The 26,914-nt window shown below is 50.8% G+C and overlaps 1 protein-coding gene across 4 annotated transcripts in view; it reads right to left on the reverse strand.

Annotated features, from left to right (window-relative positions):
• Positions 1 to 1,445: 1,445 nt before the first annotated feature.
• The window catches only part of NACC2 (NACC family member 2), a 63,860-nt gene continuing 38,391 nt past the window's right edge, over positions 1,446 to 26,914 (reverse strand). For 2 of the 4 annotated variants that reach the window (XM_052814928.1, XM_052814931.1), the window contains exons 2-6: positions 22,886 to 23,812; positions 13,398 to 13,565; positions 10,225 to 10,330; positions 9,844 to 9,941; positions 1,446 to 7,276 (exon numbers count right to left, since the gene is read on the reverse strand). In XM_052814928.1, coding sequence (XP_052670888.1) covers positions 6,777 to 7,276; positions 9,844 to 9,941; positions 10,225 to 10,330; positions 13,398 to 13,565; positions 22,886 to 23,750 — 1,737 coding nt within the window. In that variant the 5' untranslated portion in view covers positions 23,751 to 23,812 and the 3' untranslated portion in view covers positions 1,446 to 6,776. Of the gene's footprint in view, positions 7,277 to 9,843; positions 9,942 to 10,224; positions 10,331 to 13,397; positions 13,566 to 22,885; positions 23,813 to 24,714; positions 24,966 to 25,286; positions 25,399 to 26,914 lie in introns of those variants that run through there. The other 2 variants (XM_052814932.1, XM_052814929.1) reach the window with 2 other exon arrangements.

A 26,914-nucleotide genomic window follows, 5' to 3' on the forward strand; every position in this document is an offset into this window, starting at 1 on the left:
TTTATCTTTTTATACTCTCTGCAGATCATAATACACCCACTCTGACAATACCGCACACCAAAGACCTAATTTTAGAAATGGTGTTTATAAGTAATCAGTTTGAAATATTGGAGCAGTCGTATGATGGTTTTTTTTTCTGAAATACTGACGTTTGCAAGAAAGCTGCTCATAAGGAAAATTCTGATTATAACAACTCATTTAGAATAAATCAGTTTGAAATGGTTTATATAACACGGCGGTATGTGCTGTACATGAGCATCCAAGTTTCTGTGTTTTTCCTTTCAGTAAGATGAGATTAAATGAACCCCCAAATGCAAGTGGTTTTGGGCACTTTTTTTTTTTTTTGCTAAGCAGAGGAAATGCAGCTTCTCAGCAATTTTATGGCCAATTGGGTTGGGGAAAAAAAAAAAAGACAGACAAAAATTACAGAGAGCAGAATTACCACTCTGACAGCCCACCCCGCTCCTGCTCGCCCCAACACCCCCAGCCCTCCCTTCCAGCTTGGGGGGGGTCCCTCGCACCCCACTCCACCCGCCCCGCAAGGGCATCTCAGGCTCTTTGGCTTTTCCGGGGGCTTTGCAATCCTTTTCTCCCCTCCCCATCCCAAAACCAACGTCAACCCCTGCAACAACCCCATCCCTGGGCAAAGCCGGAGCCAGGAGCCCCGGGGCAGGGCTCGGACCTCCTGGTGCTCTCCTACAGCCTCACCACCGGAGCATCTTCCCCATCCATGCCGGCACCTCGCCCCCCCAGCCCCGGCAGCAGGGATGGCGTACGCAGCCACCAACGCCGCATCTCACGGAGCATCCTCACGCTGCGCCGGGGCCGGCCTCGAGCCACCCGCTGCCCGAGGCCTGGCAAACTCATGACACGTCTCCACGGGCCGGGGGCTGACTCCCACCGTGGAAGCAGAACTGCCCAGCCGGGGCGCGGGGCAGCCGCCCCGGCAGCAGTCATTTACCTGCCCCTATTTTCGGAGCCCAATTAAGGTTTTCCCTTGACGATCAGGCAGAAGGCACTCGGCGGAGCGGGGAAGCGGCAGGTTTTGGCTGACGCTGCATCCTCCGACCTCGGCCCTGGTCTCGGGCAAAACGCTCGAGCGCCGCTTCGGGGGGGCTGCAAATTAAATTTTTAAAAATAATAATAAATAAAGCAAGCGTGACAGGGAGGGAGCATGTGATGTGTCCAGGAAAGAAAGGCAGAAGATGCCCAAAGCCAGCTCAGGGGAGGTGGGGGGAGAGCCCAGGGCAGGGAACTCCAAAAACCCCCAAATTTGGGCAGAAGCGTGCCACGGGCCAAGGCTGGGGTTCGTGTCACAGCTCAAAGTGGAGCCCGGCCCCTCGGGGCAGCACGGGGCTCTGGAGCCCCTTCAGCACCTATTAACAAGCACTTCTGATCAGCAACATCCACCACCCAGAAAGAAAGAAACCAGAGCAAAAAAAAAAAACCTTTTAATTGTAATTTACTTTATTATTTTGTAAATGTGAATTTTACAAAGCGTTTTACAATTAATGATCACATTGGGGTTTTTTTTTTTAAATGGATTTTTCATCATATGAAAACAGCTATGAGCACAGTTCCAACTCGGGGGTCTTAATCTTTTCTCTTTTTTTTTTTTAGTTACTGATATATCGTGTCAGCCATGGCTACAAAATAACAGTCTTAACTATACAGAGTAAGAGCACATAAATACTAGTGAATAATGCACGATAAAAAAAAAAAAAAAAAAAAAAGAAGCTAGCATCGTTCGTGGCTGAGACAGTTGAGGAACATAATTCAGTGGTACTGTGAGATTTCCGTACAGCACAGAAAGTATTTTTAACAGTCATGAATTACAGTACTACTTAATACCCTATGAAGACGCTTTAAAAACAACCTTGTACTTTAAGTCCTTTTTTTCCCAAACATTCTGTCCAAAGGATTAATGTTCTATTTGAATCAAGTGCCATCCAAATGTTCAAGTCAAAAATATTTATACATTTATACTCAGTTGTTTTTTTTTTTTTATTTATTTATTATTTCTTTTTTTTTTTTTTTTGTCTGCTAAAAATAGTATTGCAAGTTTTGGCTTTTACCTTGACATAAAAATCACAATTTTGTGTGCAAAACGCTTAAACAGTGGAAGAAACTCATCGGAGGAGTTGAGGGGTTTCCAATGTGAGTGCGTTAGACGTCAGCCCCCCCGGGCGAGCGGGGCTGGGGAGCTCCCGCTCGCTTCCCTCCCACCCCGCGCGCTCGGGGCTCGCTCGCTCGCTCGCGGCGCGACCGATTCGGACAGCAGGAACACTTTGAACAGCAGTTGAAGCCCGAGATGGCTGTGGACTGGCAATGGGGTGGTGGGGATTTACTGCCGGGGAGGCGGCGGGGGCTCGTCCCGGTTTTCCCGTTGGCCCTTCTCCACCGGCGGCGAGCTATTTCCAGAAAAAGAAGCGATCCACGAGCGAAAACCCGGCGGCAAAGGGCTGAGGGGAGGCGGCGGCCCCCCGCGTAACGCCACGGCTAGGACGCTCCGCTCCCTCAAACGCTGGTCAAGCCGTGGGCAATTCCAGTTTTGGGGGGGCCGCGTGGGGTCGAGCCCCTCGCCCGGCCGCAGGAGGGGAGCCCCGGTGCGCGGCACCCACGGCCGGGCTCCCCCGCCACCAGCCCCGCACCCACCCACCCTCCCCCGGGGAATTTTTAGGGTGAAACCACAGTTAGAAGAATTAAACCATCAAGGCGGCAAAAAGGACCCGCTCCCCAACTTCTTCCCTCTCCGCGGGCAGCTCCCGCCCGCGCCGGCGTCGCCGCCGCCACCAAAGCGGCGCGGGAACGTCACCGGCCCGCGGGACACGGGGGGCTTCACCGCGACCCCCCGGGCAAAGCTGGGCCCGCAGGACGCCGGGACGCGGGACCGGGGTGCGGCAGAAGAAGGTCATGCAGCCCTTCTGCAAAGCGGCAGCTCTCAGGATGGTGGTGTTAATTGGCGCTAACGAGGAGGAGAGGGGCTGGCTTCTACACTATATGGCAGCTGCAGGTAACTTGTATGCTTACACTCCGTTTTCTTTAAAGGTGCTTGGTATAACTTTAGATATATAATATACATGTAATATTGCTAATAGTCAAGCATAAGAATAAAGGTGCAGACATACCATAAATACTGATGCTTTGATTTTACACTATCAGACCTAGATGAATGCAGTTTCCTATTCACATTATAAAGCAGCCCCAAATTCTATAATTTAAAATAGTGTCGTAAACAAAGAGGAGGAAGGAGTCGGTTATGATCTGATCTTCTTAATCTGTTTTCCTTGGAAAAAATGATCAAAAAATTCTAAGGCACTCAGGAAAGCCGCATACAATCGATGGACTGCTCTGTTCTCACCTTACATTCAGTATTTTAAAGGGGTTACTCTTTTTTTTTGTTTTTGTTTTTTTCGGAAGAATACAATCATTACCATATAACATTTTCAAACATATCATTAATCCTCCACACACAGGAAACATTAGTGCAAAATGCTTGCCCTCATCTACCAGATAAGGAAAAACCCAACGCCCTTCACATTTTAGAAGTTTGCCTTCCTAATAAAATAATTAATAAAACAAACAAACCCAAATCAAAAAAAAAAAAAAAAAAAGAAAAAAGGAAAAAAGAAAAAGAAAGAAAAAACCCCAAAAATATACAGGAAGTTGTGCTAGGTATAAAAATATATATTTTCACTGTGCAACTTGACTCTCTTCAGACTCTCTGTCCTAAGCCATTCAAGTACTTCTGCTGCTGCCCCCCCCGGGGTGGCCCCGCCGGCCGGAGCCGTCTGTCTGGGCGCGGGTTTGGTCCAGAATTAATACCTGCAGCCAACTGCGAACCCCGGCTGGCGGGCTCAGCCTGCTCACCGAACCCCAGCAAGTGCCAAAAAGGAGGAGGAATCCTTTGCAGTATCTTTAATATATCTATATATGCACACAGACACACAACGAAGGGACGACTTTTGATCTCCGACACCCCGACCTGCTCCCAGCTTGCCTCAAACTTTTGGCAAACCCAAACTTTGGGGCATCAGGAGGGGCCTCAGCCAAACTTGACCCCCCGAGCCCCGCCAACCTGGCCGAGCTGCCCAAGAGCTGGCCCCCCAGAAACCGCTCCCACGGGGGACAGGGACACCCTCGGGGCCAAGGAACCGGATCGCTCCGTCTCCTCGGGAGCGTCCGGGGAAGAAGCCCACCCCAAGCTCAGCCCCGTGGTCCCCGGTACACCCCCCGCTCATGTTCCGTCCTCCGGCCGCGTGCCCCCGGCACGGGTAAGCACCGACGGGCATCACCGCGCAAGAAGGAGCCTCCTCCCGAGGCAACGCCGGGCAGGGGACGAGCTGCGCCAGCTCCGGGCTTCGGCGAGAGCGCGAGTTTTGTTTGCTGACGTGGGTAAAGTGCAAATAGAGCCCCCGGCCGTGCTCGTCCCCGCTCCCCGAAGCATCGCGCACCTCCGCACCGGCTCATCACGCCGTCACCTGCACCAGCCCCCCCACCCCACCCCACCCCGGCGGCAGCAGGGCGCCCGGTCCGGGGCGTCACGGTCCACCCAAGCCAAGCCGTGCCAAAACTCAAGAGCTGTGCAAGACGTGAGGCAGAGACCGCCCCGTCCTTGACTGTTTTTTTCTCGGGGCAAGGAGCAGTGGAGCAGGCTAAGCGCCGGACAGCTTTGTTGCCACGATGCAAAAAACTGCTTCAAGTATCAAAGAAAAGAAAACAAATGGCCAAAAGTTGGGTTATCCTCTCCCCCCTCCCCCTTTCCCAATGGAAATACAAAGAAGGAAGAAAAACCCTGAGCAAAGCGCCGTCTGGATTCAGGAACCAAAGCAGGAAAGAGAAGAAGAGCGCAGCCACAGTAGCCTTCGAAAGCGACTCTCGGTGCACCTTGCATTTGTTCAATAGTCCCAAACTCGTGAAAGAACGAGCTGCAAATACCATTAAAGCAGGCCGCCTAATCACTGTAAAAATAATAATTAAAAAAAGAAAAGAAAAAAAGCCATACTTGGCTTTCACGTCACTGCCCCCATCCCTTGGGTGCACGCCGGCTTCAGCATCCCCGCGGGTGCCCGGCACCCCCCAGCCCGGCGGCAGCACCCAGGGCGAAGCCGCGGCGAGCGGGGACGGGCAGCGACTGTGCCCAGCGCCCTGCGGGAGCCGGGTCTGCGGGAAGGGTTACGGTCGCTTTGGGGCATTTCTAAGGGCGAGCGGGCAGAGCCGATGCAGGCAGGAGGCAGCAAGCGGAGGGGGTGAGCTGGTACCCGCTGCCCGGCCAGGCTCCAGGGGCACCTGCAGGTCCCATCCCTGCGCCCGCACCATCGAGCCGAGGCCAGCTGGGGCCACCAAAGCCAACACAGCCTGGGGACATCAGCTTTCAATAAAAAAAAAAAAAAAAAAAAAAGGCAAATAACTCAACATTGGGCTTTTCCCCAGAAGGGCCTGTCCAGAGGATGAGCAAGAGGCAAACCGCTTCCTCTTTCCCAAAACCTCTTCACAGAAGGGCACAATGCTAATTTTTTTTTTTTTTTACTTTTTGTGCATCCAGTACACTCCAAATTATTAAAAAGTGAGAGTCTGGGTGGCCTGGGGAGGAGGGGAGGGGGCGGCAGGCGAGCCCCGCACGCCAGCGGCTGCACCGTGCCCTGCCTCCAGTGCGGATGCTGCTGGAAGCCGACGCCGAGAGCTCCCGGCTCCGTGCCCTTCGGAGCAAGACCAACATGCTTTCCGTGCTCAGATTCCCCTCCAAAGCCCTTCGCAGGTGGCCGAGGGGGGCTACTCCCCCCCCGAGGAGGTGGCCCCAGGACTTGGTCCGCCTGCCTGCACACCTTGTTGCGGTGGGGTGACGCGAGCCTGTTCGCCCAAGAAGCGGGTGACGTGAAGTTGCAAGCAAGGAGAAGCAAACGAAAAGGAGTCGCTGGGAGGGAGGGAGGGAGAAACCAAACCCAAAACCCAGCTGTATTGGGGGAAAAAAACCCGACAACAACCACAACACCGGCCAGGGTCTCCACCTGCATCCCACGCAGTCCTCCTGACACGTGCAAGCCTCAACTCCCGCGGAACCATCCCTGCTCCCGGGAACTGGATAAAAATCCCCGAGACAACGGCACCGAGTCTCCGCCAGCCTCCGGCAGCGGCCGGGCACCGCAGCACCCTGCCCCGCAGCACCCTGCCCCGCAGCACCCACGGCAAGGGGCTCCCTCCGACACCAGAAGCCTCTAACGATTTCCCCCACCCTGTCCCACTTGGCTAGAGCCCTTCTGCTAGAGACAAACATCGCCAGTCACAGCACTTGTACCCTAACACACCTTGCTTTCCTGTTAAGTGACGGTAAAACTTTCTTTAGAGGACAAGGTTAACGATGGCTTTACTTCTGAGCTGAGTAATGGATGGGGTGGTGATGATGGGGGGTGGTGGTGGTGGTTGGGGGGGGTTGGCTAGCTTTTCTCCTCCCCTTCTTAAAATTAAAAAAAAAAAGGAAAAAAAAAAAAAAAGAAAAAGCTACAATCTTATAGACTAACCTCAGGAATATCAAAAAAGGAGCCCAATATTTTTTTTTAAGTAGGTCGCCACAGACCTAGTCGTTTACAGTATAACGAATGCGATTATTTCCTTCATAAATTTTAAATACAAGCAGAATAAAAATCACATTTTTTTCAGGCAACAGTAGCAGTTCAGTAGGTAAGTGGCTTGATCACATTTTTTGTTTTGTATTAGTAATGCATGCAAGCAGCTTTAGTATTACAGATCCCTTATAGGTCACGAAACGTTTGCTCTCTTTATAAAGTCCCTCCGTAAGTACCATCTTGTCTTCTCACGGGAGTTTCGGGCCGGCTGGAGGAGCCCGAACCTTGTTCAAAAGGTTGCGGAGTGCTTTGGGTATCCGATGCCATAGCATCTGTGGCAGCTGCCTCCTGTATCACAGAGCCAGCCCCTTCGGCATCCTCGCTCTGTTCGAAGGACTGGTTGGATCCATTGCTTAGCTCTACGTTCACCGTGTTAGTTCTCAAGGCTACTATAGTTCCTGAATCGCTCCTCCTTTCTGCATAGATTCGCTGCTCAAAGACCTGAGCAGTGTTGGGCTGGAATTCAGGATCCAGGGGGACACTGTTTGTGGTGGAGCCCATGACCGTGCGGTACATCTCCATCCCTTCTGGCAGCATGGACTTAATCTTCGGCAGCCAGCGCTTGCGGACCCGGCGGGCGTTGGTGCACATATCGGCTGCTATAACATTCATCTCGCTTTCCTTAAAGCTCGGGGCAAAATTCTGACAATACACTGCAAAGACAGGGATACATACAGCTGAGGATTCAGAGAAAGCAATACAAAGGCGGCACAAAGGTGATCACAGCCTCTGCCCCGTCCTAGAGACCTGCCGCGGGGCTTAGCGTGGGCTGATGCCACGGAGGGGAGGCTCGCCCGTGGACCGGAGCTCTCGCAAGGACAGACTTACAGACAAGGGCTCCTCAGCTCAAGAGAGAGACAATCGAGAAGGGATAAAACCAGAAGGCTGAAAAATCCCAGGTGGCACAGGGAAGGGGCTGGAGAAGGACCACTCACTCCCCGGGGACCCAGCGAGCCCCACGGGTACCGGGGTCCTGCAGCCTCCAGCCGGAGCGCGGCACCCACGGCCGCAGCACGCCGGGATGGCCAAAAGCAAGAGATGGACCCAGAAAAGGTCAACACGAACTCCTCAACAGTAGATCCGTTAATGGCTCTTAAAACCACGGTGGTGCAGGCAGAGCTGCGGGGCTGGCAAACGTCAGAGCTGCTCTCGACCGAGCAGAGGGGACTGCCCGAAGGACCGTCCTCTGCCCGACCCACGCTTCGCACCGGCCGCTGCAGAGCCAACCGGCACCGCACGGACCACCGGCCCGGCCAGCACGGCTGCTCCAACATCCCACCACCAGCGCATCAGCTGGCACGTAGCCTGCAGAAGCCCAGAATACCTCGGCTGCAGCCCGGCTCCTCCACGGGGGCCAAGCACCTGATGTTACGGAGCAACATCCAAGAAACTGCCGTGGTGAATAATTATCAACTAAAGCTTGTGCGCAGGGTAGAATTCAGGCAGTGAGAAGTCATCTTATGCCCCGACACATGACAGCATGTCGTAGGCGCTGTCACTGGACAGCAATGCCTTTCCAACCCTCCGAAGGTATCTGCAAGCCTCAGCAAGGACCAAGGCTGGAAGGTCCAGACCCAGGGCTCCCCGGGGTGAAGCTGCTAATGGGGAGGCTGTCTCAGGAGAGCACCACGAGCAGCTACAGGCAAGCACCAACAGCACAGTCTAGTGATTTTGTCTTTATGTACTGGACATCTGCCACCTTATCCTTTCTCTCCACGTGCTACAGATCTCAGAGGGTGGCTGGAAGGCCCCTGGAGTTCAGCAGCACAGCAACAAATAGGGAGAGGAAAGATTTATCTTCCAAATCTTAAAAATCAAAAATAAAAAATAAATTGCTTAGAGTTTCATTTTCCAGCGCAATAATATTTACATAAAGATTTACTATCCAGAATCCAGCGAGGGTGAGAGAACACATTGCTTTCCACTGTATATCAAGCCCACGGTAAACAAGCTTCGCTGCACTAACCCATCAGGGTTTCCTACACCACACAGGTCCCCACTCACCAGCAGGCACCTTTTGTCCCACAGCACGCTCCTTGTATTCAAGGGTGACTGCAAGAGCCAAATATTTAACCATTTGTTTCTGGTGCCTGCCATAAATAATGAAACTACCTTGATGGAAGTAGCAAAACTCTCCTTTTCTTGTACGAACACCAGGCGCTGGGCACAAATATGCACACTGAAGCAGGTAGCCTTGCACATCTCAGCCCTGGCTAAAGTTAGGGCGCTGTGTAATCATGCAAACACAGGGGATCTTACCTGCAGGACAGCAGAAGGGGTGTTCAACAGCTGAACCTTTTGTACCCCCAGCTCTGAGACAGAGCTCAGCAGCTCTACAGAAAGACAGACTGACTAGCTGAGCCACGTGGCACGATGCAGAACTTTGTTTGCAGTTCAAACGTTAAAAGCAAAAGGTCCTGTTGCTTTATGCAATCTTTTGAAAAGGCAATTACTTGCAGCAGGGCTCCCATTTTACATATTTAAAAAAAAAAAAAGTCTACAAAATATATTCAAGGACATAGACTGTAAAACTAACAGAAAGGCTGCCAGCGAGATGGAGAGCAGATCCTCCCGTGCTGCCAGGGCTGAAGCAGCCAGTGGATTCCCTGAATCCTGGGGGCCCATTTACTGCTGAAGACCAACAGCCCCCAAAGCCCAGGGCACCGCAAAGCACGGCTGCTCTCGGGCATCGCCACAGCCCGGGCACAGCGGGGCCAGCACCTCCGAGAGATGCGCGGAGGACGTCTCTGCGAGATGGATTGGAGCTGTATGCTCTGCTCCTGTAAACCAGGGGATTTGGCAGAGCCCTGCACTCGGATGAATCCAAATATGAGCCGGAGCCTGGGGGCATAAAAGCCAGCACATGGAGACGGCCTGTTTCAGAGGTATCAAGCTCTGAATGTTGCCAAAACCATAATTTCAATTTCCTTCTTAAAGCCCCTATCAATAAAATGATTAACTGTAAAATTAGTGCTTTAAAATATTGCAAAACAGTCAAGTAGCAATAATGTTTTATATTAAGACACTGCCAAAACCCACCAAAAATTAACTTCAGCCCCCCAAAATGATGCAAAATAAAAAATAAATTAATTTTCCTACAACTAATTTCACCATATATAGTTCCCATTATTACGCAACAGAGATGGCCTTCCCTGCTTAGGTTTCGGCTTTGCTCTCGGCATGCTGTTCCAACAGAGCAGCAGTAAATCTCTCTCCTTACATTTGACTGCATTAAGAACCCTGCTGTCCAGGGGCTTCCTGCTGGGATCGCTCGTGGAGGACCGGATTCCAGTTCCGCAGCTGTTGGCGAGCGTGTTCCTGCAAGAAAGGCAAAGGAAGATCCTGACACCGGGGACTCCAAGGGACAGCCACTGCCTTGTCCTCTTCCCTTTAGGTTCTTACAGAGGGATCACCACGTTGCACGATTTTAAGGTAAGGAATTGGAAAACCTGGTGCTCGGGTTCAAGCATCGTTATGAAAAGGCACAGAAATCAGTGCAGCATATACAAAGGATGAAGCACTCACGAGAAATTATCTATTACCATGGTTAAAACACCAGAAACTAAACCGAATCCGTTGGGAGAGCACAAAGAGGACATACCGATCAAAGAAGGTGGCCAGAAGACGTCTCAGAAGGACCTTGTGTTTGACACCGGCACATAAGTGGCAATTCATCAGCTGCCCCCGGGTGATGTAAACACCTGAGCCTGGAAGGGTTGGAGAGGGAGAATTCAAAATTAAACCCTTGCCTCGCCGACAGCACTGCCTGCAAGCCACAAACAAACTGCTCCTCCTGCGCTGGTCGGTCCTGACGCTGGTGTGACACGGGAGGGAGCGTGCTCGTCACGTCCTGCTACAGAAGCCCAACAAGGACGGCAGGATTTTTGGAAAAGCCTAGCAGGGACGGTTATTGCAGTCCCTCAGGGCCTTGGCAAGTCCCAGGTAATAATAATTCCTAATTTTATCCGTACAGAAAGGAAGTCTGGAAATGAAATGACCCTTTTTAAAATTTCTTTTGCAAAGACACACAGTGCAAGGCTTTATTCTGTGATTTTATATGTACAGAACAGATTATTTATTCTTTCTGAAGGAAGAAAACCCCAATCCATTTGGCCTTTTCTTTTCTCAAGTGAAAGATCGTAGAACACATAACTAGAAAGAAAGGAAAAAAAACCCCATCTAGCACAGAAAAGGTACTCTGTTACACTACAGATCTAACTGTTTCCAAAAACCCCAGCCCATCACCTCTTGATACTTCTGGTGAGCAGGGAATTTTCCTTCTAATGCACAGGAACTGCTGACTTTGAAATAGCCTGCCTTTAAGGACGTTCTCCAGAAGAAAAAGGAGCCCCTGCCAAAGCAGCTTTACCCGTCCAGGGGTTTGGCAGTGCTTTACAGCAGGTTTCTTATCAAACCCTTTTACTTTGCACATAGGTCACAGACAAAACCGCTCCTGCCTCAGCATCGGCTTGCAGGGAGAGGTTACCCTATTTTTGAGTCACCATCCCTGGAGGTATTCAAAAAGCGAGTAGATAGGGTACTCCAGGGCATGGTTTAGGGGGCATGGTTAATGGTTGGACTTGATGATCTTGAAGGTCTTTTCCAACCGAAATGATTCTATGATTCTATGATTCTATGATTTTTCAAGCGTACTGTTATACAAGAGGGTTTTGGTATTTGCTTTTAATTAAGATTAAATAATGGGTCGTATCTGGATCCAGAACACGCTCCGTTCTCAAGATATAAAAACATCTACTGCAGAAATAAAATTACCTCCTGGATTTCCAGGAAAGCCTACAGATGATTGTCCCTGATCTTCCGGATGAAGACGGAGCTGCAGAGCAGCCCACGCCGGCGGGCTGCGCCGGGGCAGGCGCCCAGCAGCTCCCCGAGCCCGACCCTCTCCCCGGCGTAGGCAGCTGCCTGCACCTTCCCTGCCGCCGTGGGCAGCCCAGGCCACTGGTCCTGCCCCCGAAAATAGCAAGCATCGCTCCGGATCTCCGAGGCATCCCACTTCTCGCCAGGTATCTTCCACGTATCGTCTTCCACGTATGTATTCGCCGCGTATCTTCCATGTATTCTCCTCCACGCACAGTACCTGTCCATCAGATGTACTACGACGACTGCAAGGCTTGTTGAAGACCCTCTTGGAGAGAGCTGCTGAAGTTTGCAGAATCGGTCATGGCGTGAAAAATCAGAGACAAAAGGAAAATACTCCGAACGGAGAGTTGAGGAAAACTTTCGCTGCAGGATCCTCCTGTGTGCTCCGGGCTCGAGCCCCCCTCCCAGGTCTCACCAGGTTTGAGACAGGAATTAGCTTTCTTCAGCAGCGGTATTTTAAGAGATAAGCCATCAGAGAGAACGCCAGACACTACTGAGGGTAACTTCACTTTAATAAATAAAAAATAACCGAGGCAGCCACTATCGGTTAGTGATATTAATCTACTTTTTTTCCAGATTGAAAAATGTAAATCAAGCAGAGCTGCCTCAAGCCAGTTTGCAGCTCTCACTGTGAAAATAACCTGCACCACTTGATGGTTTTAAGAAGTCTCACATAGAATGTAAATGGGTAGAAAATGAATATTCCAGATACAAAATAAATACTTGTGGTTGTACGCTGTGCTGCGGCGTGTGCCTTTTACTCCCACCTTCTATCAAAGACCCACGCTCCATCAGATGGAAATCTTTCTGGGCATCCCCTGAAATTCAGATTTCTTCTACAGACTGCAAATAAAAATCACACTACTCACCAAGAGATAAATGACCAGAAAGAAAGGGCAACTGATTTGGATTGATTGTGCTGCCACACGTCCTTTTTGTACCAAGGGCTTTACAGGTATTAATTGAACCTCCCTGCCTGGACAGCAGGTACGGGCTGTCGTGCAAAGATCGCTTCATCTAAACATAGCTACGTCCAATGGAAAAAACTTCACAACAGCACGGGCTATAGGCTGAGAGGACCATTGCAGCAAAGGGAAGCTGGGGGGAACTTATAAAAGCAGATTATAACTATTTCAACTGGAATTTGACCTGGACACCCCAGTCAAACGTCCATCTTCTGTGCAGCGCTCGCGGTAACCGGGCTGCAGGCTGGCACAGCCACAGTTTCACGCCTACCAGATTTCACTCTTTATCTAGCCCTACACCACCAGTATCATTAAAAGCTAAACAGCACCATCTTCCACCTCAAGTTGGCCATAAATCCTTTATAGAGAAGTAGTGAATTCTCCCAATATCGTAAATTCCCCCCAAAATGAAAAAGAAAGGTAGAAGAAAGGACCAAAACCAATTCCTTCTCTTTCTACTGCAGTGTTCGACCATTTAGTAACGCCCCCAATTTTTAAAAAACTTTTACAGGTTTTTCAAATCCTGTTCACTGACACAAATTTATCTCCTTTGCTTTGTAAATCTTATAATGTGATAGGGTTTTTTGGGTTTGGGTTTTTTTTTTTTTTTAGATCTGTGCATCTAAATCAAAACACAATTGCAATGCAGCCCACACCAATAGGGAAGAACACAAGCTGGAGAATTCAATTAAAATGCTAAATTAATTCAATTGAATAAATCCTGTTAATGACACATTTTTCTATCAGCAAATTAAAGGAAACTTAGAACTTTTAAAAAGATGATTGGGGATGAATAATCCAGAAAGACACAGCAAGGGCACACAAGATGCACGACTCCAGCAACGGTGCAAGCAAGATGAACACATTTCAAGAAGGAAAACATCAGCGATCCCCAGGTGTTCTCAAGCAAAGAAAACCCCCTCATTACCTGCAACGAGCTCAAGTTTTTCTCCAGGATCTCCCTCTGAGTAGAGTTTCGGGTGGCAACGGTATCCGATTTGACTGATAAGACTGGCTGGGAGAGCAACTAGATCCCGTCGTATGAGGACACAGGAGCGGTTCTCCAGTGGGATCTGCTCTGGCTTCTCTTGAGCAACTTAAAAATTAAAAGGGAAAACCATTAAAGCAGTTTATTATGCAGGCACAACATTAACAGAAGGTCACACTTTGGCCTTTTCCCGTAGCTGTTGGAAATATTCCTCCCTCTGGAAGTACAACCACTCACCAGGGCTATCGGCCACAGGGCAGATGCCACCTGAAAGCACGAAAAGATCCCCCGGTCTCCCCCATCATCTACCACAGCACTCTCGTATGCACATTCAGGTTCTGCGAGAGGGATTCTTAGAATCTAATTATGCTTTAACTTTTCCTAAGTTAATCATTTATGAAAATGGGCAACTCTGCACAGCTGGCATCGTTCTGCAAGTGCAGCATACGGAGCTGGCTTCCCCAAACACTCCCAGAAGAATGGCAGGTTACTTCACCAGGGGTTTCTAAAGCAGGCAATAAATTGCCCGAGTTTGATAAATACCTGCATCAGTACCATAACTACTTCTCCTGATGTTTTTTTCCTGCTGAAGTTAAAAGCCAGACCCTGCAGATACCCACTGCACCGAGAAAGGTCGCTGTAGCTTCCCCCGAGGACGGCACCCACCGGCCCCCTCCTGCAAGCTCCAACTCACCCTCCAAAGCGCCTTCTCTTACTCTGCCTTTTGCAGGCTAACGTTTCCTCTCAATAACAAGAAAGACCCCAACCAATGAGCCAAAAAATGTTATTAAGCTGTGGCTTCAAAACCAAATTACTGGGTTTTTGCCAGGACGCAGCTGTGACTTGCCCCAACGTACCGTCCCCAGAGCCCAGCACTGCCCATTAGCAACTGTTAACGTTGAAAAGCTGGAAGTACCGAGCTGTCCTACCAGCACCGCGCCAATTTGGGTCCTGCGGGCATACAGACGATTTGCTTTCTAAAGCACATTTACAGTGCAAGTCCACAGGCTTGCTTAAAATTACAAATTTTGACAGCAAAAGAGGGCTGACGGGTGTACATCAACTCCAGCTGCACTGGGACATGGTGGGAGCAGTTACAGTTCTGTATTGCAGCCCATCTCTACGATGATCCATCTTTTTTCCCCAAAACTGTTTGATAATGTAGCAAGTGCCACGCATGAAATCAAACCCAGCTCTGTGCTTCAATATCTGTAAATACAGAGAGAAGAAAAAACCCCAGCAATTAGCGTTTCTGAACCCAAAATGTCTCCTACTCAAGAGAAGTCTTTTCCTGCAATTATTTCGGCGTTCTGGGGGCCACTTTTCCTCTCTCTAGATAAAATAACAAGTTTTGCAGACTTGTTGCTGCAGTAACCAAAGGGCGATGGCTCCCGTACAATGGGAGCAGTGTTCTAACTAGGACATGCCCCGCGACGCCGTGCTGTGCCGTGGCATCCTATCGCAGGCACGGGGCTGGAAGCATCCCCACCCTCATCGCTCTCTCTTTCCCTAATACGTCGGAATACCAGGAAGATGCCCCTTGCTCATGGAGCCGCACGGCAGCAGAGTAGCGTTTCCTTCAGTGATTAAGGACCAAACAGGGGCAGAACAATTCACGCGATGTTTTTAAACTAACTTCTCTTGCCATCACAGCCCAATTATCTATGCAGAGTGGCAGGGCTTTGTAGTGCTGATGTGCGGTTCCACCGACATACAGAATTTTCACCAGCTGCAGTATTTCCCTGTCTAATAGCACTCCCAAACATCCAGGCACCCTCTTCTTGGAGATGGGAGTCATCTGCTCACACAGAGGAAGCATCTCAAAGACCTGCTATATTTCTGATGCTTTCAAAAAGCGATAAGCACAGTATATCCAATTAAATACTAGTATTTTCCTGCTTAAACAAATCAAAAGCAGAGGGAGAACCAACACCCAGGGAGGGCCCGCTCTGCTGTCCTTCACTGGCTTTTTGGCTCTGGCAAGGCATGGTCGCCAAGGCAGCACAAGGGCCACTGCAAAATAAATGCAAATCTCAAGGGGAAAGGAAGCAGCAGGAATGGACACCACAGCCCGCTCCCACCCAGAGTCCTCTGCAGGTTACACACAGGCTGAATTAAAAGGTGAAATTATATATACACCACATATGAGCTATCGTTCTGCTGATGAATCCCAGAAACCAGACTGGGACGGCCAAGGTCCTCAATAGCAGCAACAAAAGGTAGGTGAATGATGCTATTAGGGGAATTTGGCAACAGGTTTTTGTGCTAAATGCACGTGCCGGAGCTGTCAGGCGACAGGACAGGTGAGGACGAGGCTGTGCCCGTGCATGGAGCTCCTGCTAATTGCAGGCAGCTCGTCAGGGCGAGCGCTCCGCAGCGCTGGGCTCTCCACGGAGCCACCGCTTCAGCTGCTTGGCAGGAGCAGGAAAACCATCGCAACCCCTCACAAGCACACCGCTCCGCCCAGGCTGTGTAAAATGGCATTTTTAATATTTCATTTTTACTTTTAACTAATGACTCAGGTCAAGAGCGCCCACGACATTCAACACCACTTAAAATCCAGCAGATGTTAAGCTGCTGAAGGGAAGCTGGGCAGACTGATACAGATTCTCATAAAGTTTCTTAGAGGCTTCCAGTTATTTTTTAAGCGATATAAAGGCTGCAGGTCTCCAGGGAAAGTAGTTGCAATCAATACCCCAAATGAGACAGAGTTCAGAGCAGGAGAGGCAGGAGAAGGTCCTCGCAGCTTGTGACCCAACGTTGCTGTAATGGGAACAGAAGAGAACTCAGCCCAGAACGGCCATCAGCCGTGCCCTCCTCCTGCCCGCTTCTTCATCAAGACTGCTGCCATTGAAGAAATTGAACACCTACAACATCCAAGTGGCAAACAGCTACAGGGGACAAGGACAAACCTACCTGCTCTGCCACTTTGCGTAGGCAAACATTCAATAAAAAGCAATTTTTGGGCCAAAGAGATCCTAAGGTAGCAATAATGAGGCAGGCAAAGAGAAAGATCAGCACAAGCACTGTGCCCACGCTACCTTCCTGGAGAGGTTTTGAAGGATTTGGTGTCAAACCTGTTTCCTGAAAGAAAAGCAGCTTTTCAGGAAGACAACGCTGCCGCGCTGGTTGGTGACAGTCCTGCCTTGAAGAAATTCTTTCCTTTTGAAGACATTTCGCTTCCTACACATGGAGCCATCGAGAAGTTTACATTTCTTCCTCTGAAATCAAATACTTCATAAAACAAACTAAAATTCAGGCTAAAAAGACCAAGTGTAACTCAATCCACTATTCTATTTCGGTTACATCTGTCCTGCTGGCTCGCTGTCTATAAATCTCTTATTAAACATGGGCATGAATCATTTTTTTGACTTTTATTTCCATTAAAGCATTAGCACAAATTCAACGATACTAAACAAAAACGACCAAAGATTTAAGCCTTTCAGTGCCACCTCAGTTCAGCAGATAGCAATCAGTTATGTAAAGAAGCAGGATACAAGAGACACTTTGGTCCCATGTTTTCAAAGAAAGCCAGTCTGTTTGGCCTTTATGCTCTGAAGAACAGGATAGTATTCGCTTCTAATTAATTTGTATCTTCAGAGGGCAGCGGCTCCTTCCCTTTGAATGAAAGGGCAAACAATGTGAAGTATTGTTTAATACAGTTTTGTTCTTGACTAAGAAAGGAGCCTACCAGCTAGCAGAGAGGGGCAGGAAATCATTACAGAGGAAGCAATGAGAGCTGCCAGCCAAACACTGGTATATTTTATTTATTCAGATATTTGCTTTCATCTCAAACTTATACGGATGCTGCAGCTAGCAACAAGTGCTCCAGCATGGGAAATATCCCAGGTTTTCTGGCTGAAGAAGCAGCCTCAAACCAACTCACCGGTCCATGCTCGGAGGAAAGCTGGAGTCATGGGAATTACCGGGGCTCTAGGCTTTGCGTGATGCTGGGAGCACATGTTGTCCTCATCCCTAAAACATACTGTCCGGGTCAGAGGTCTGTTACACCACCTTCTTGCTGAGCCCATGATGGTTTTGGTGATGCCAGGACGGTTGCACGCCGCACCTGAGGTGCCTGGGACCAGAGGTCCTGAGCCCACACAGCTCCCATTGACCCTCATCGGTGACGGGCAACAAGCTGCTCGGGTGAGTGCCTGGGGTCTGGCAGGGCTGGGAATTGCTGGCCACACACCTGGTGCCAGTATTCACTTATTTCCTTAGTTCCTGACAATCCAAACACCAGGGCTTGAAAATCATTCATGAGCCCCCAATTCCCACCAGTCTGGGTTCTCCTCTTGACCATTTACTGCACATAAACTTCAACATACTCCCGTGGGTAAGAAACAACTATTTCTGTTTTAGGAGTGGGATTTTGAGATACAGAAAGAGCAGAGTGATGGACCTTCACCCAAAAGTTAACGTTTCCAGAGGCCCAACATGAAACCGTAAGTCACAAGCCCCGGTCCACCGCAACGGTTACAAAATCATCTCCACCTGCTCCACCACCAGTCACCACGTATGCAAACACATGGATAATTCTCCCCTGTTCTCTAGATGGTGAGAAGTTTCTTTTCAAATAGCAATATTTTACAAACATTTTTATCCCATTAGCCAATTTTCCACTGGCAGTAGTTCTACCCCAAAAATAGTATCCCTGCCGCAGCCCCAGCATCGCCAGCATCTGCCTGCGTATGTAAACCTGTACCACAGAGGACACACGCACGCACTGTGGGACAGATACATGATATAGTCCCAACCGGGATAGTTTATGTTTTACAAATAGTACATTTATAACAACGTACTGGAATGTAGAGATTTGATTTGTGACCTATTTATACAGGGATGTAATCTGGAATTAGTATAGGAAAAATATTACTGGTTTATAAATACCCCTATCTTGCCTTCGCTTCACATCTCAGCCAGGAGTGAAACATCTGCCAGCCTAAAATTAAACATCTGTGTTTTACGGTGAGGAAACTGGGACTGGAAGTTTAATGCCAAAAAAGGGCAGAGGCTGCGCGCCCCCGGCGTGGGGCTCTGCCTTCCTCCGGCTGCTCAGCGGCACCGGTCCCCGTGCCAGGACGGACGATGCCGGCGCTGGCCGGCTCCCGTCGGCACACAGCAGCACTTCCAGCAGCGGGGCTGTTTGCAACCCTCAACAAAAAGCCAAAGGAAAAGCGCTCTGGTGAATAAACAAGGCATTCTTCGCCACTTTATTTCCTAAAAAAACCCCACTAGCTCTTTGCTCGCGAGCATCCCCCTGTTGCGCAGCACAGCGTCAGACCAGCCATCGCACGGCACTGGTCCTCGCAGGATCAGATCACCGTTCCCGCAGTTAGAACCAGTTACTTTATTACGGCTGCAATTATCTGGCGTCGCGAGCCGTGATTTACATCGTTGCAGGGTGTTGTTCCCAGGCTTGGTTTGGGATGCTGCACTGGCTGTGCTGGAGCCACTCATTATGGATTCTGGGTTGTTTCTTGCCCTCTTTCCTTACTGTCAGGAATCAGAGGCCAGGAGAGAAAACTATTCTCTCAGCTAATTACCACAACTATTCTATAATGGCTATTTTAGATGAATTTTTAATGAAGTGTGCTCTTGTCAGTTCGGGATTTCATAACTTTCAAGTCCAGCCTTTACATTCCAGCCATTTGCTGCATAAAGATTTTTCCTCTCCCCGGCAAACCGGCGCAGCAGGAGCAGGGGAGGAGGACGGACCCTCGCGCAACTTCGCTTGCGCCTGTCAAAATTAAATTAACTGCATCTGCTAAGCAGCAAGCTGACTGACAAGAAAGCGGTTCAGTGCAGAAAAACGCCGAGCATCTGCAAGTCCTGCTGAAACCCACTTCAGATCAGGCCCACGACGCTGTAATTAACAAGGATAAAAATACTTTGCTTTTGTTTAATATTTTCTGGAGTTGTGCATTCTTCAGATCAGATGCTAGAAACCTCATTAAGTCTCACTCATGTCCTCAAGGCCCACATGTTCTCCACCACCAGACCTAGTTACAGAATAAGGAGCCATTTTACCGCGATGCTCCCAGCCTGCCGCAGCAGCAGGCGGGCGCGGGGACGGCGGCGGTGACACCGCGGCCACCGAATGCGGCTGGAAGCAGGTGGAAGCCGAGGCACCTTTTCCTACATCCCTCTGCAAGGTGCCACCCTGTCTACTGACACCTAAACCTAACCCTCCCATCGGCCCGTGTTTAAGACTGGGCTTATCCTTTCATTTACCTGCTGCTCCTTTCACAGGTTCAACATTTTGTCCTGGTCCATCCCACCAGTGCCACCGCTGCAGGAGGCACATCGCTTAACGGGACCTCCTCCTCGCTCCCTCTACCACCATCAAACCCTTGGCCAAGGTGATGATGTGCTCCTTGTCTCTCTGATCCCAGCTTTGGAGATTTGCTGTGGTTCTGACTATAAAAAGGGGTGAACAAAAAATAAATAACCCCCCCCGGCCCCAGCCTTGGGGCAAGAAGAGGCTTCGTGCTGAGCACCCTCCCCTGCCCCACGCTGCCCTGGCCCTGGGAGCGGTGGGTGGTGATGCTCAAGGTGGGTGATGCTCAAGGCAAGCGAAGAGCATCAGCCACCAGCATCCCACCACACACTCACCGGCATTAGCTCAGTCAACGCTTCAGCCGGGGAATGAAAAAATGGAGAAAAAGGAGGAAAAAAAAAAACCCCAAACCTCTCTGAAATTCAGGGCTTCATCTGCTGTGCTCTTCTTTGGCTTTGTTTTTGTTTTTACAAACGAGGCTCTTGGAAACCTTGGCAATCACTATTTTAAAGGGCTCCCCCCTCCCCCAGGCCTTTGTAAGGCTGTCAGGATCTACATGCCAGGAGCAGGATTAGCTGGCTTCTCTCTTCCATCTTATGGTTTTATTATTCTGCACCTTTTGAGGGTACAGTTTATCCCGAGTAATTAAAACACAGTTAGCTGTACAAGTCCAAACCATAATGGAATAGCTTAGGTTTTATTTTTTTAATCTCTTTTTTGTGTGCCCTCTTTTCCAGAAAGCCTGATACTATAGCTGGCTTATTTAAAACAGGAAACTCCCTTGAAGTGTGCTGGTGTGGAAGAGGTATTTTAGCAGAAAAGTGGTATATTAGAGCCTTACAGTGGGGCTGGGCAGCACCACGCTCCCAACCTGCCTCCTCCCCGCATGGCCCCTGCCTCGGCATCATGACATGGTTCAAGTCTTCCCCCTACAGAAACCAAGAAGGAAAACTTTGCCGTGGGATGCCCGGTTCCAGCGCAAGGGCTGGACGGCTGCAGCATCTCCAGCGATGCCCAAAAAACCTGCTTATATTTTCACTTTTCCAAGTGGGATGACTCCCGCACCGCAAGAATTAGGTACAGCCTAATAGCTGCTGCCTGCACCGTCCCGGGGCTGGTCCTGCCCTCAACCTTCTGAATTTATTTTGTTCTTTTACTGCATGAACCAGCCCCGTGACGGGGAAGGAAAACACTGTGTCCAAGGGTATAATCCCATTGCTCTGAGGAATAATGTGGCAAGCTCCGGCGCTCAAGGCAAACCCACGTTACTCACCGCCTGCTCCACAGCGGGGAAGCGCAAAGCAAAATAAAACCAAAACCAGTGTGCGGGAAAACAGCCTGATTTCTGTTCGGTCTGACTCTAACAGCAGCCGGGGACGGGGCCCCGCTCCTGCTGGGTGGGCGGCCATGGAGGAGACCCCAACCTTGTCCCCATCCCCGTCCCCACTCCTCCTCACCCGCCTGGTACCAACTGCTGGGACTTGAAGCACGGCAGAGAGAGCAGACAGGCTTTTGAGGCTCATTTTCTACAACTGGCTTGTCCGCTTTTCTCAGCAAATATTTCTACTATTAAAATAGTAACATTGCTACCAGTATGCTTTCCCCCTTTTGCACATGGCTTGGTAAAAGTGCTTGGAAAATATTGCTTATCTGCTTGCTACCTGGCAGGGGGACATGCCAAGGGGACACTGGGCTCTGGCTCTTTGGGATGGGAAGGGATGGGACAGCATGTGGGGATGAGCCCATTCTCACTACTAGGGAAAGCCTGGCTTTAGGTAACAGAAATGGTCATATTTGTCAAATCTTCTCCCTTGCTTAAGAATAAAATCAAACAGCTTTGAGGAAAGCATGCCAGCTCTTCAACAAACGAGACTTAAATATTTGCAAAATTAGTCCAGCAATTTCAGCACAGAACCGTATTGGGGAAAGCAGCCCCAGGCGAGAGGATGCTCCGTGCGGCCAAAGCCAGCGGGAAGATGTCCCTCCCCAGGGAGCACCCGCGGATCAAAGCTGCCACCACAAACACCTGCAGCTCCGACGGAGAGGCCACTGCGCGGAGGCTGAGCCTCCACGCGGGATGCCGCGAGCTGCATCTGCACGGGATGCTGCGAGCTGCCTCCGCGCGGGATGAGGGCACGCCAGCGACCCAGCAGGGCATCTCCCCCTGCGGTCCTGAGCCCCCAGCTCCGTACCCCCCACCTGCCCCTGCTCCTCAACAGGGTCCGAGCCCTGCACGGTGCCGGGGGTGCACACCCCAGGAAACCCTCTCCTGTGCGGGAAGGGAGAGGGAAGGGGCTTCGTGCCCCTGCGCCCGCCCTGGGGCTGAGCCGTGGAGCTCTCGGCTGAGCACCACCAAAGTGGAGCCACCTCCTCTAAGGCATGCCCAGGGACTCAGCTAATAGAGAAATAAAATATTATCAAGAGGCCCCCAAATTGCTTTTCCCTTTTTGACAGCGATGCGCTGGGCAAGGCTGGCAAAGGAACGGGGGGGCACTTCAGGCAGTGGGCATAAAAGTCATTCCTTTCTTCTTTTTGCAGATGTTCCTAATTAACATCTATGAAAATGATTTATTTGATGTTTTTCTCCCTTCCTCCAAATGTCGTACGTTCATCAGCTTTTAAAAAATTTTACTCTAAAAGGCCAGGACGGAGGGAACGTGCACCTCGCTGAAGACTAACTCCCAGCCTGACCACCTAACCCCCGCCGGGCCGGCAAGGGCTGACGCCTCCCTTCCCACGGATGACCGTCCCTCTTGGATGACCAGTGGCAGGTGAGCTCAGCCATCGCCGCGGGACGGTGTCACCACCGCACGCCTCGCATAACCACCAGGCTGCTGGTCGGCAGCCTCAGCCAAAAAGCGAAGGGCTAAGCCGACCGTGGCGGATGACGTAGCCTCTCTCATCTAAAGAGCTTCTCAACTGGGGACACGGCCCACGAGCGATGGCACGGGGGGGGACCTGCCCGCGCCATACCCGGACACCAGCACCGAGCCCACCACGTGCACCACACTATGTAAATAAAGAAACGAAGCCCCTGAAGACAAAAGCCTGACGAACAAGCCCAAAGCTACCCGTGCCGGCTGGAGAAGGACCAAGCAACCACTGAAGGAGAGCTGAAAACCCAAGGAGAGAGACCGTCCATTACCAGAGTAGCCTCCCGAGGACTTGATGTACATCTGCCCGTACTGCTCCTCCACCATGGTGTCGTACGCCTCGTCGTCCTCCTCGTCCTCCTCGTTGTGGTAGGAGGTGGGGCTGTCGGTGGTGGGAATGCTGCTGGCGCCGGGGCTCGTCCGCTCCCCCTGCGAGTACTGGACCTGCTGGACGTTGGGGATGAGGGTGGCCAGGTTGGGCATCCCGTAGTAGGAGACGCGGGAGAGCTTCAGGGGACCGGCGTTGGGGCCACCGCCGCCAGTCCCCTCGCGGGCGCCGGGCTCGAGGGGCCGCTTGCCGGGCAGGCCGGGCAGGGCAGCTGCCTGCAGCTCGAGGTTCTCGTGTTTGACGCGCGTGAGGAGCGGGATGGGCATGGAAGGGGACATGACGTAGGGCGCCGAGGCCGACTGCAGCTGGTTGCAGGGGCTCTGCGGCTCCGAGCTGGGGTCTTCGATCATGGTGGTCTGAGAGTCACAGTGGGGAGAGCTGACCTTGAACATCAAGTCCGTCCCTTTCTCCACGATGTGCTGGATCTGCAGGAAGCCCGCCGTGTACATCACCACCAGCTGCTCGCTCGCCGCCATGGTCAGCTTCCCGGTGTAGCAGAAGGAGAGGATCTGCTGGAAGCAAGCGGGGGGGACGGTACCTGGCAGCTCAAAGGCATTTTTGCTGTTCCCGCTGAACAAGTCTCGGAAGTAGAGGCTGCTGGCGGCCAGGACCGCCCGGTGCGCCTTGAAGGCTTGGCCCTTCACCACGATGGAGACATCGCAGTACAGCCCCAGCAGCCGCTGCTCGTTCAGGCAGCCCAGAACGGTGTTCCCAAAGTTGGGAATCTCTATGTGCAACATCTGCGACATGGCTCAGGATCGGCTGGAGCTCCTCAGACATTCAATGCAGGAATATCCAAAGTAGGGCACATCTGAAAAACGGAGAAGGCAGGGAGAGAGGCACAGCGTTTTTAGACAGTTCACCAAAGCTGGCAGAAGCAGAGGAACCCACCTCACCCAACATCAAAGGCTCAAAGCTAAGCTCTGAGAGCCGACGCGGAAAAGCAATCGCTTACAAAAATTACTTATCGATGTTTTCAAACAACGTTGGAAATGCTATTGGTGGATGGCAAAGGATATTCGGAAAACACAAGTATTTTCTTCAAGTTGTGGTCTGTTTAAATAAGCACCACTGATTTATTCCCCCGGGGGTTTTACTTTATGCAGGAAAATCTGAACGGTAATGGGAGAGGAGTGAACAGTAAAGCAAATGTAAGATAGTCAGACAGATCTCGGGTAGCGTTATATAAGAAACACAACAACCACCAGCTATGTTGAAACTACAGAAAAGATATTTATAAAACAATGTGCCATTCTGCCTGAAATAAATACAGGATTCTGCCGGAGCGACAGCTCCCAGGAAAAAGCACTTTGAAAAGCAATCTTCCCATTTGCACCAGAAAGAGGGAGCATTTCAACAGTTAAACCCTTTCTCAACAGATTTATCCTCCAACAAAACGAGGCTTATCTCCAAATTAAGCCAGATATTTGAGCCCCAATAAAACAAACCAACGTGCCGCAGCCAGCCGCCTACCAAGTTGTCTTCTTATTTTTCTCCCCGAAATCCAAAGTGGGGCAGGGGGAGCCCCAACCCAGCCCCTCCTGCGGCCGGAGCCCCCGGCCCCCCCCCAGCCCGTCGCCCTCCGTCCGGGGGTACCGGCCCCAGCCGAGGGGCATCGGGGACCCTCCGAGCAACCTCACGCGAAACGGGCTCGAGGCGACGACGGCTCCGGCTTTGCATCCCACCGCGGCCGCTCTTTAAGGCCAGCTGTACCTTTTGGCCATGGGGATAATTCCTCCTCTCACCGACCAAAGCAAGCCTCGCGTTCGAAGGGAGCTCATACGCAAACCCCGTGCAACGGCGGAGCAGGTAGCGTTAGCGCAGCCCGTGCACTGGAACTCCAGCAAAGGAAATCACTGCGGATTCACCGACACGAGCCAGAGCCCAAACCCCCCCCGTCCCCCCTCCCCGAGCTCCACGCAAGAGTCCAGGAGATTTAAAATCCTGTTTGCCTTCAATACTACTGAAGAAAAACTACGGTTAACTAGTGCTGAAAGCTCATAGGAACAATATTAAAAAAAAAAAAAAAAAGAAGTTTATCTGAGAAAGAGGAAAAAAAAATATATCTCCGAAAAGAAAATAATAACCCACAAAGAGCTGCTCTGTTCCCATTGCTGGGGAAAAAAAAAAAAAAAAAAAAAAAAAGTCCTATCTGCAAGGCCACGGGGTAACAGGAAGAAAAGGGAACACACTCGGAGCCAATTTAATTGTATCTGCATGGTTAAAAAAAATTCTTCCGAGCGAGGAAGTTCCCGGTCCCCTCGCCTGGCTGGGAGCGAACGTACCTTCAGCAGCAGCCGGTGCCCAGCGTGGCCGCTGGCCGGAGGGGCTCTGCGTCCCTCCGTATCGCCCAGGCCGCCACGCTATACGCAGCGACGACGATCGCTCAGGGGAGGGGAAAAAAAAAAAAAAATAAAAAAAAAAATATAGTATCAAACCCTGGGTTTGTATCTGCTGTAGCTCAAGCTTTTACCAAGTCAAATCTCCCCGGCAGCGCACAGCATCTAAATGAATAGGCCGGATGCAGATTAACATTCAGGCTGCTCTCTGCAATGAATAGAGCCCTTTGATTAGGGACCTGAAGTAAATGCCAGTTTCAAACCGAAGCTTTAAAAACAGAGAAATATCAGTGCCAGAGGAATGCTCTCAGTGTTGGTACAAGACAGACTTTTGATGAGTCACTGCAATGCAAACAAAGATGGCAGAAATACTGTACTGTATGCTGATGAAATGCTTAGTGGTGCCACGGCAACTGAGACAGGTTTTAAATTTATAGTGCAGTTTTGCATATGAATTACGCTGTAAACTGCCTCCCCTGCCATCTAGTACATCCAGAGTGTCAAAGCATTTAAACTATTCCAAACAGTCTGCAGAGCTGGCACTGCTGCTGGTTAACTCCTGCGGCCGGAGGAAGGTGCGGCCAGCATCCCCCAGCATCCCCCCAGTATCCCCCCAGTCCCAGCGCCCCCCCCAGCCCCAGCACCCCCCCCCAGCATCCCAGCATCCCACCCCAGGGGCTCCCCAAAACCGCCCACCCAAAAGGACAGCCTCGGGAATGCCCAAATCTGCCCAAAATAAAGGTGCTCCTTGGGCGGCCACAGTCCTGATTCGTGCCCCCCCAGGTCCCGTCCCCCCACCCCCAAGAAAGCCTTTCAAATGCAGGAAAAATGTTTACCCCTTGGGGAAAGCTTCTTTCAGTCTGTGGCTGAATCCACTAAAAGCAAATCCATTTGCTTAAGTAATGAAATCCTAGTCACATTGTCTCCTGGATTCAGATTTTAAATTACCTTCGCATTTATTGAGCATGTTTGGTGCTTTTTTCTGGGAAAGAGGGTGGGGCCTCACTTTGCTTACTTCTCTCTTGCCCAGAGCGTTTTTATTTCTGCTACTGCTCTCGGATTTGTTTCAATTGCTCCGCTCGGATGGTCACATACAGTTAAAATTTAGGAGATTAGAGGTGAAGCCATCCTTAGAGGAGGATAACCGTAGGGAAGCGCAGACCGGGCTGGTGATGCTCCGGCACGACCCCTCCCTGCCGATCGTGCTCATACCTCCGCTTCCACCGTCCATATCGATGTTTGGTGCATTAAGTTCAACTCCACAGCAGCAAACTGCTGCCACTCCTGCACGCCAGGGGCTGGCTGCCTTCCCCTGCTCTTCCAGCAAACGGCACTAACACGTCTGCTCGGCATCCCACGGGACCCGCAGCCTCCCAGCACTTGGCAGAGCCGTGACGCTCCCAGTCGAGGACCTCCAGGACCTCCATGCGTTGGGAGCGCTCAACGCTTCGGCCGAACTCGGCGTCAGGTCAACGAGATCTCTGCCTGGTGTTGATGAGGAGGCTAAAGCACCGAGAGGGGACCAAGGTGACATCCTGCGAGGAGGTCAGAGATGACACCGCAACAGCCAAGCC

The sequence above is a fragment of the Harpia harpyja genome, chromosome 19, assembly GCF_026419915.1.
Source record: "Harpia harpyja isolate bHarHar1 chromosome 19, bHarHar1 primary haplotype, whole genome shotgun sequence".
Classification (NCBI taxonomy): domain Eukaryota; kingdom Metazoa; phylum Chordata; class Aves; order Accipitriformes; family Accipitridae; genus Harpia; species Harpia harpyja.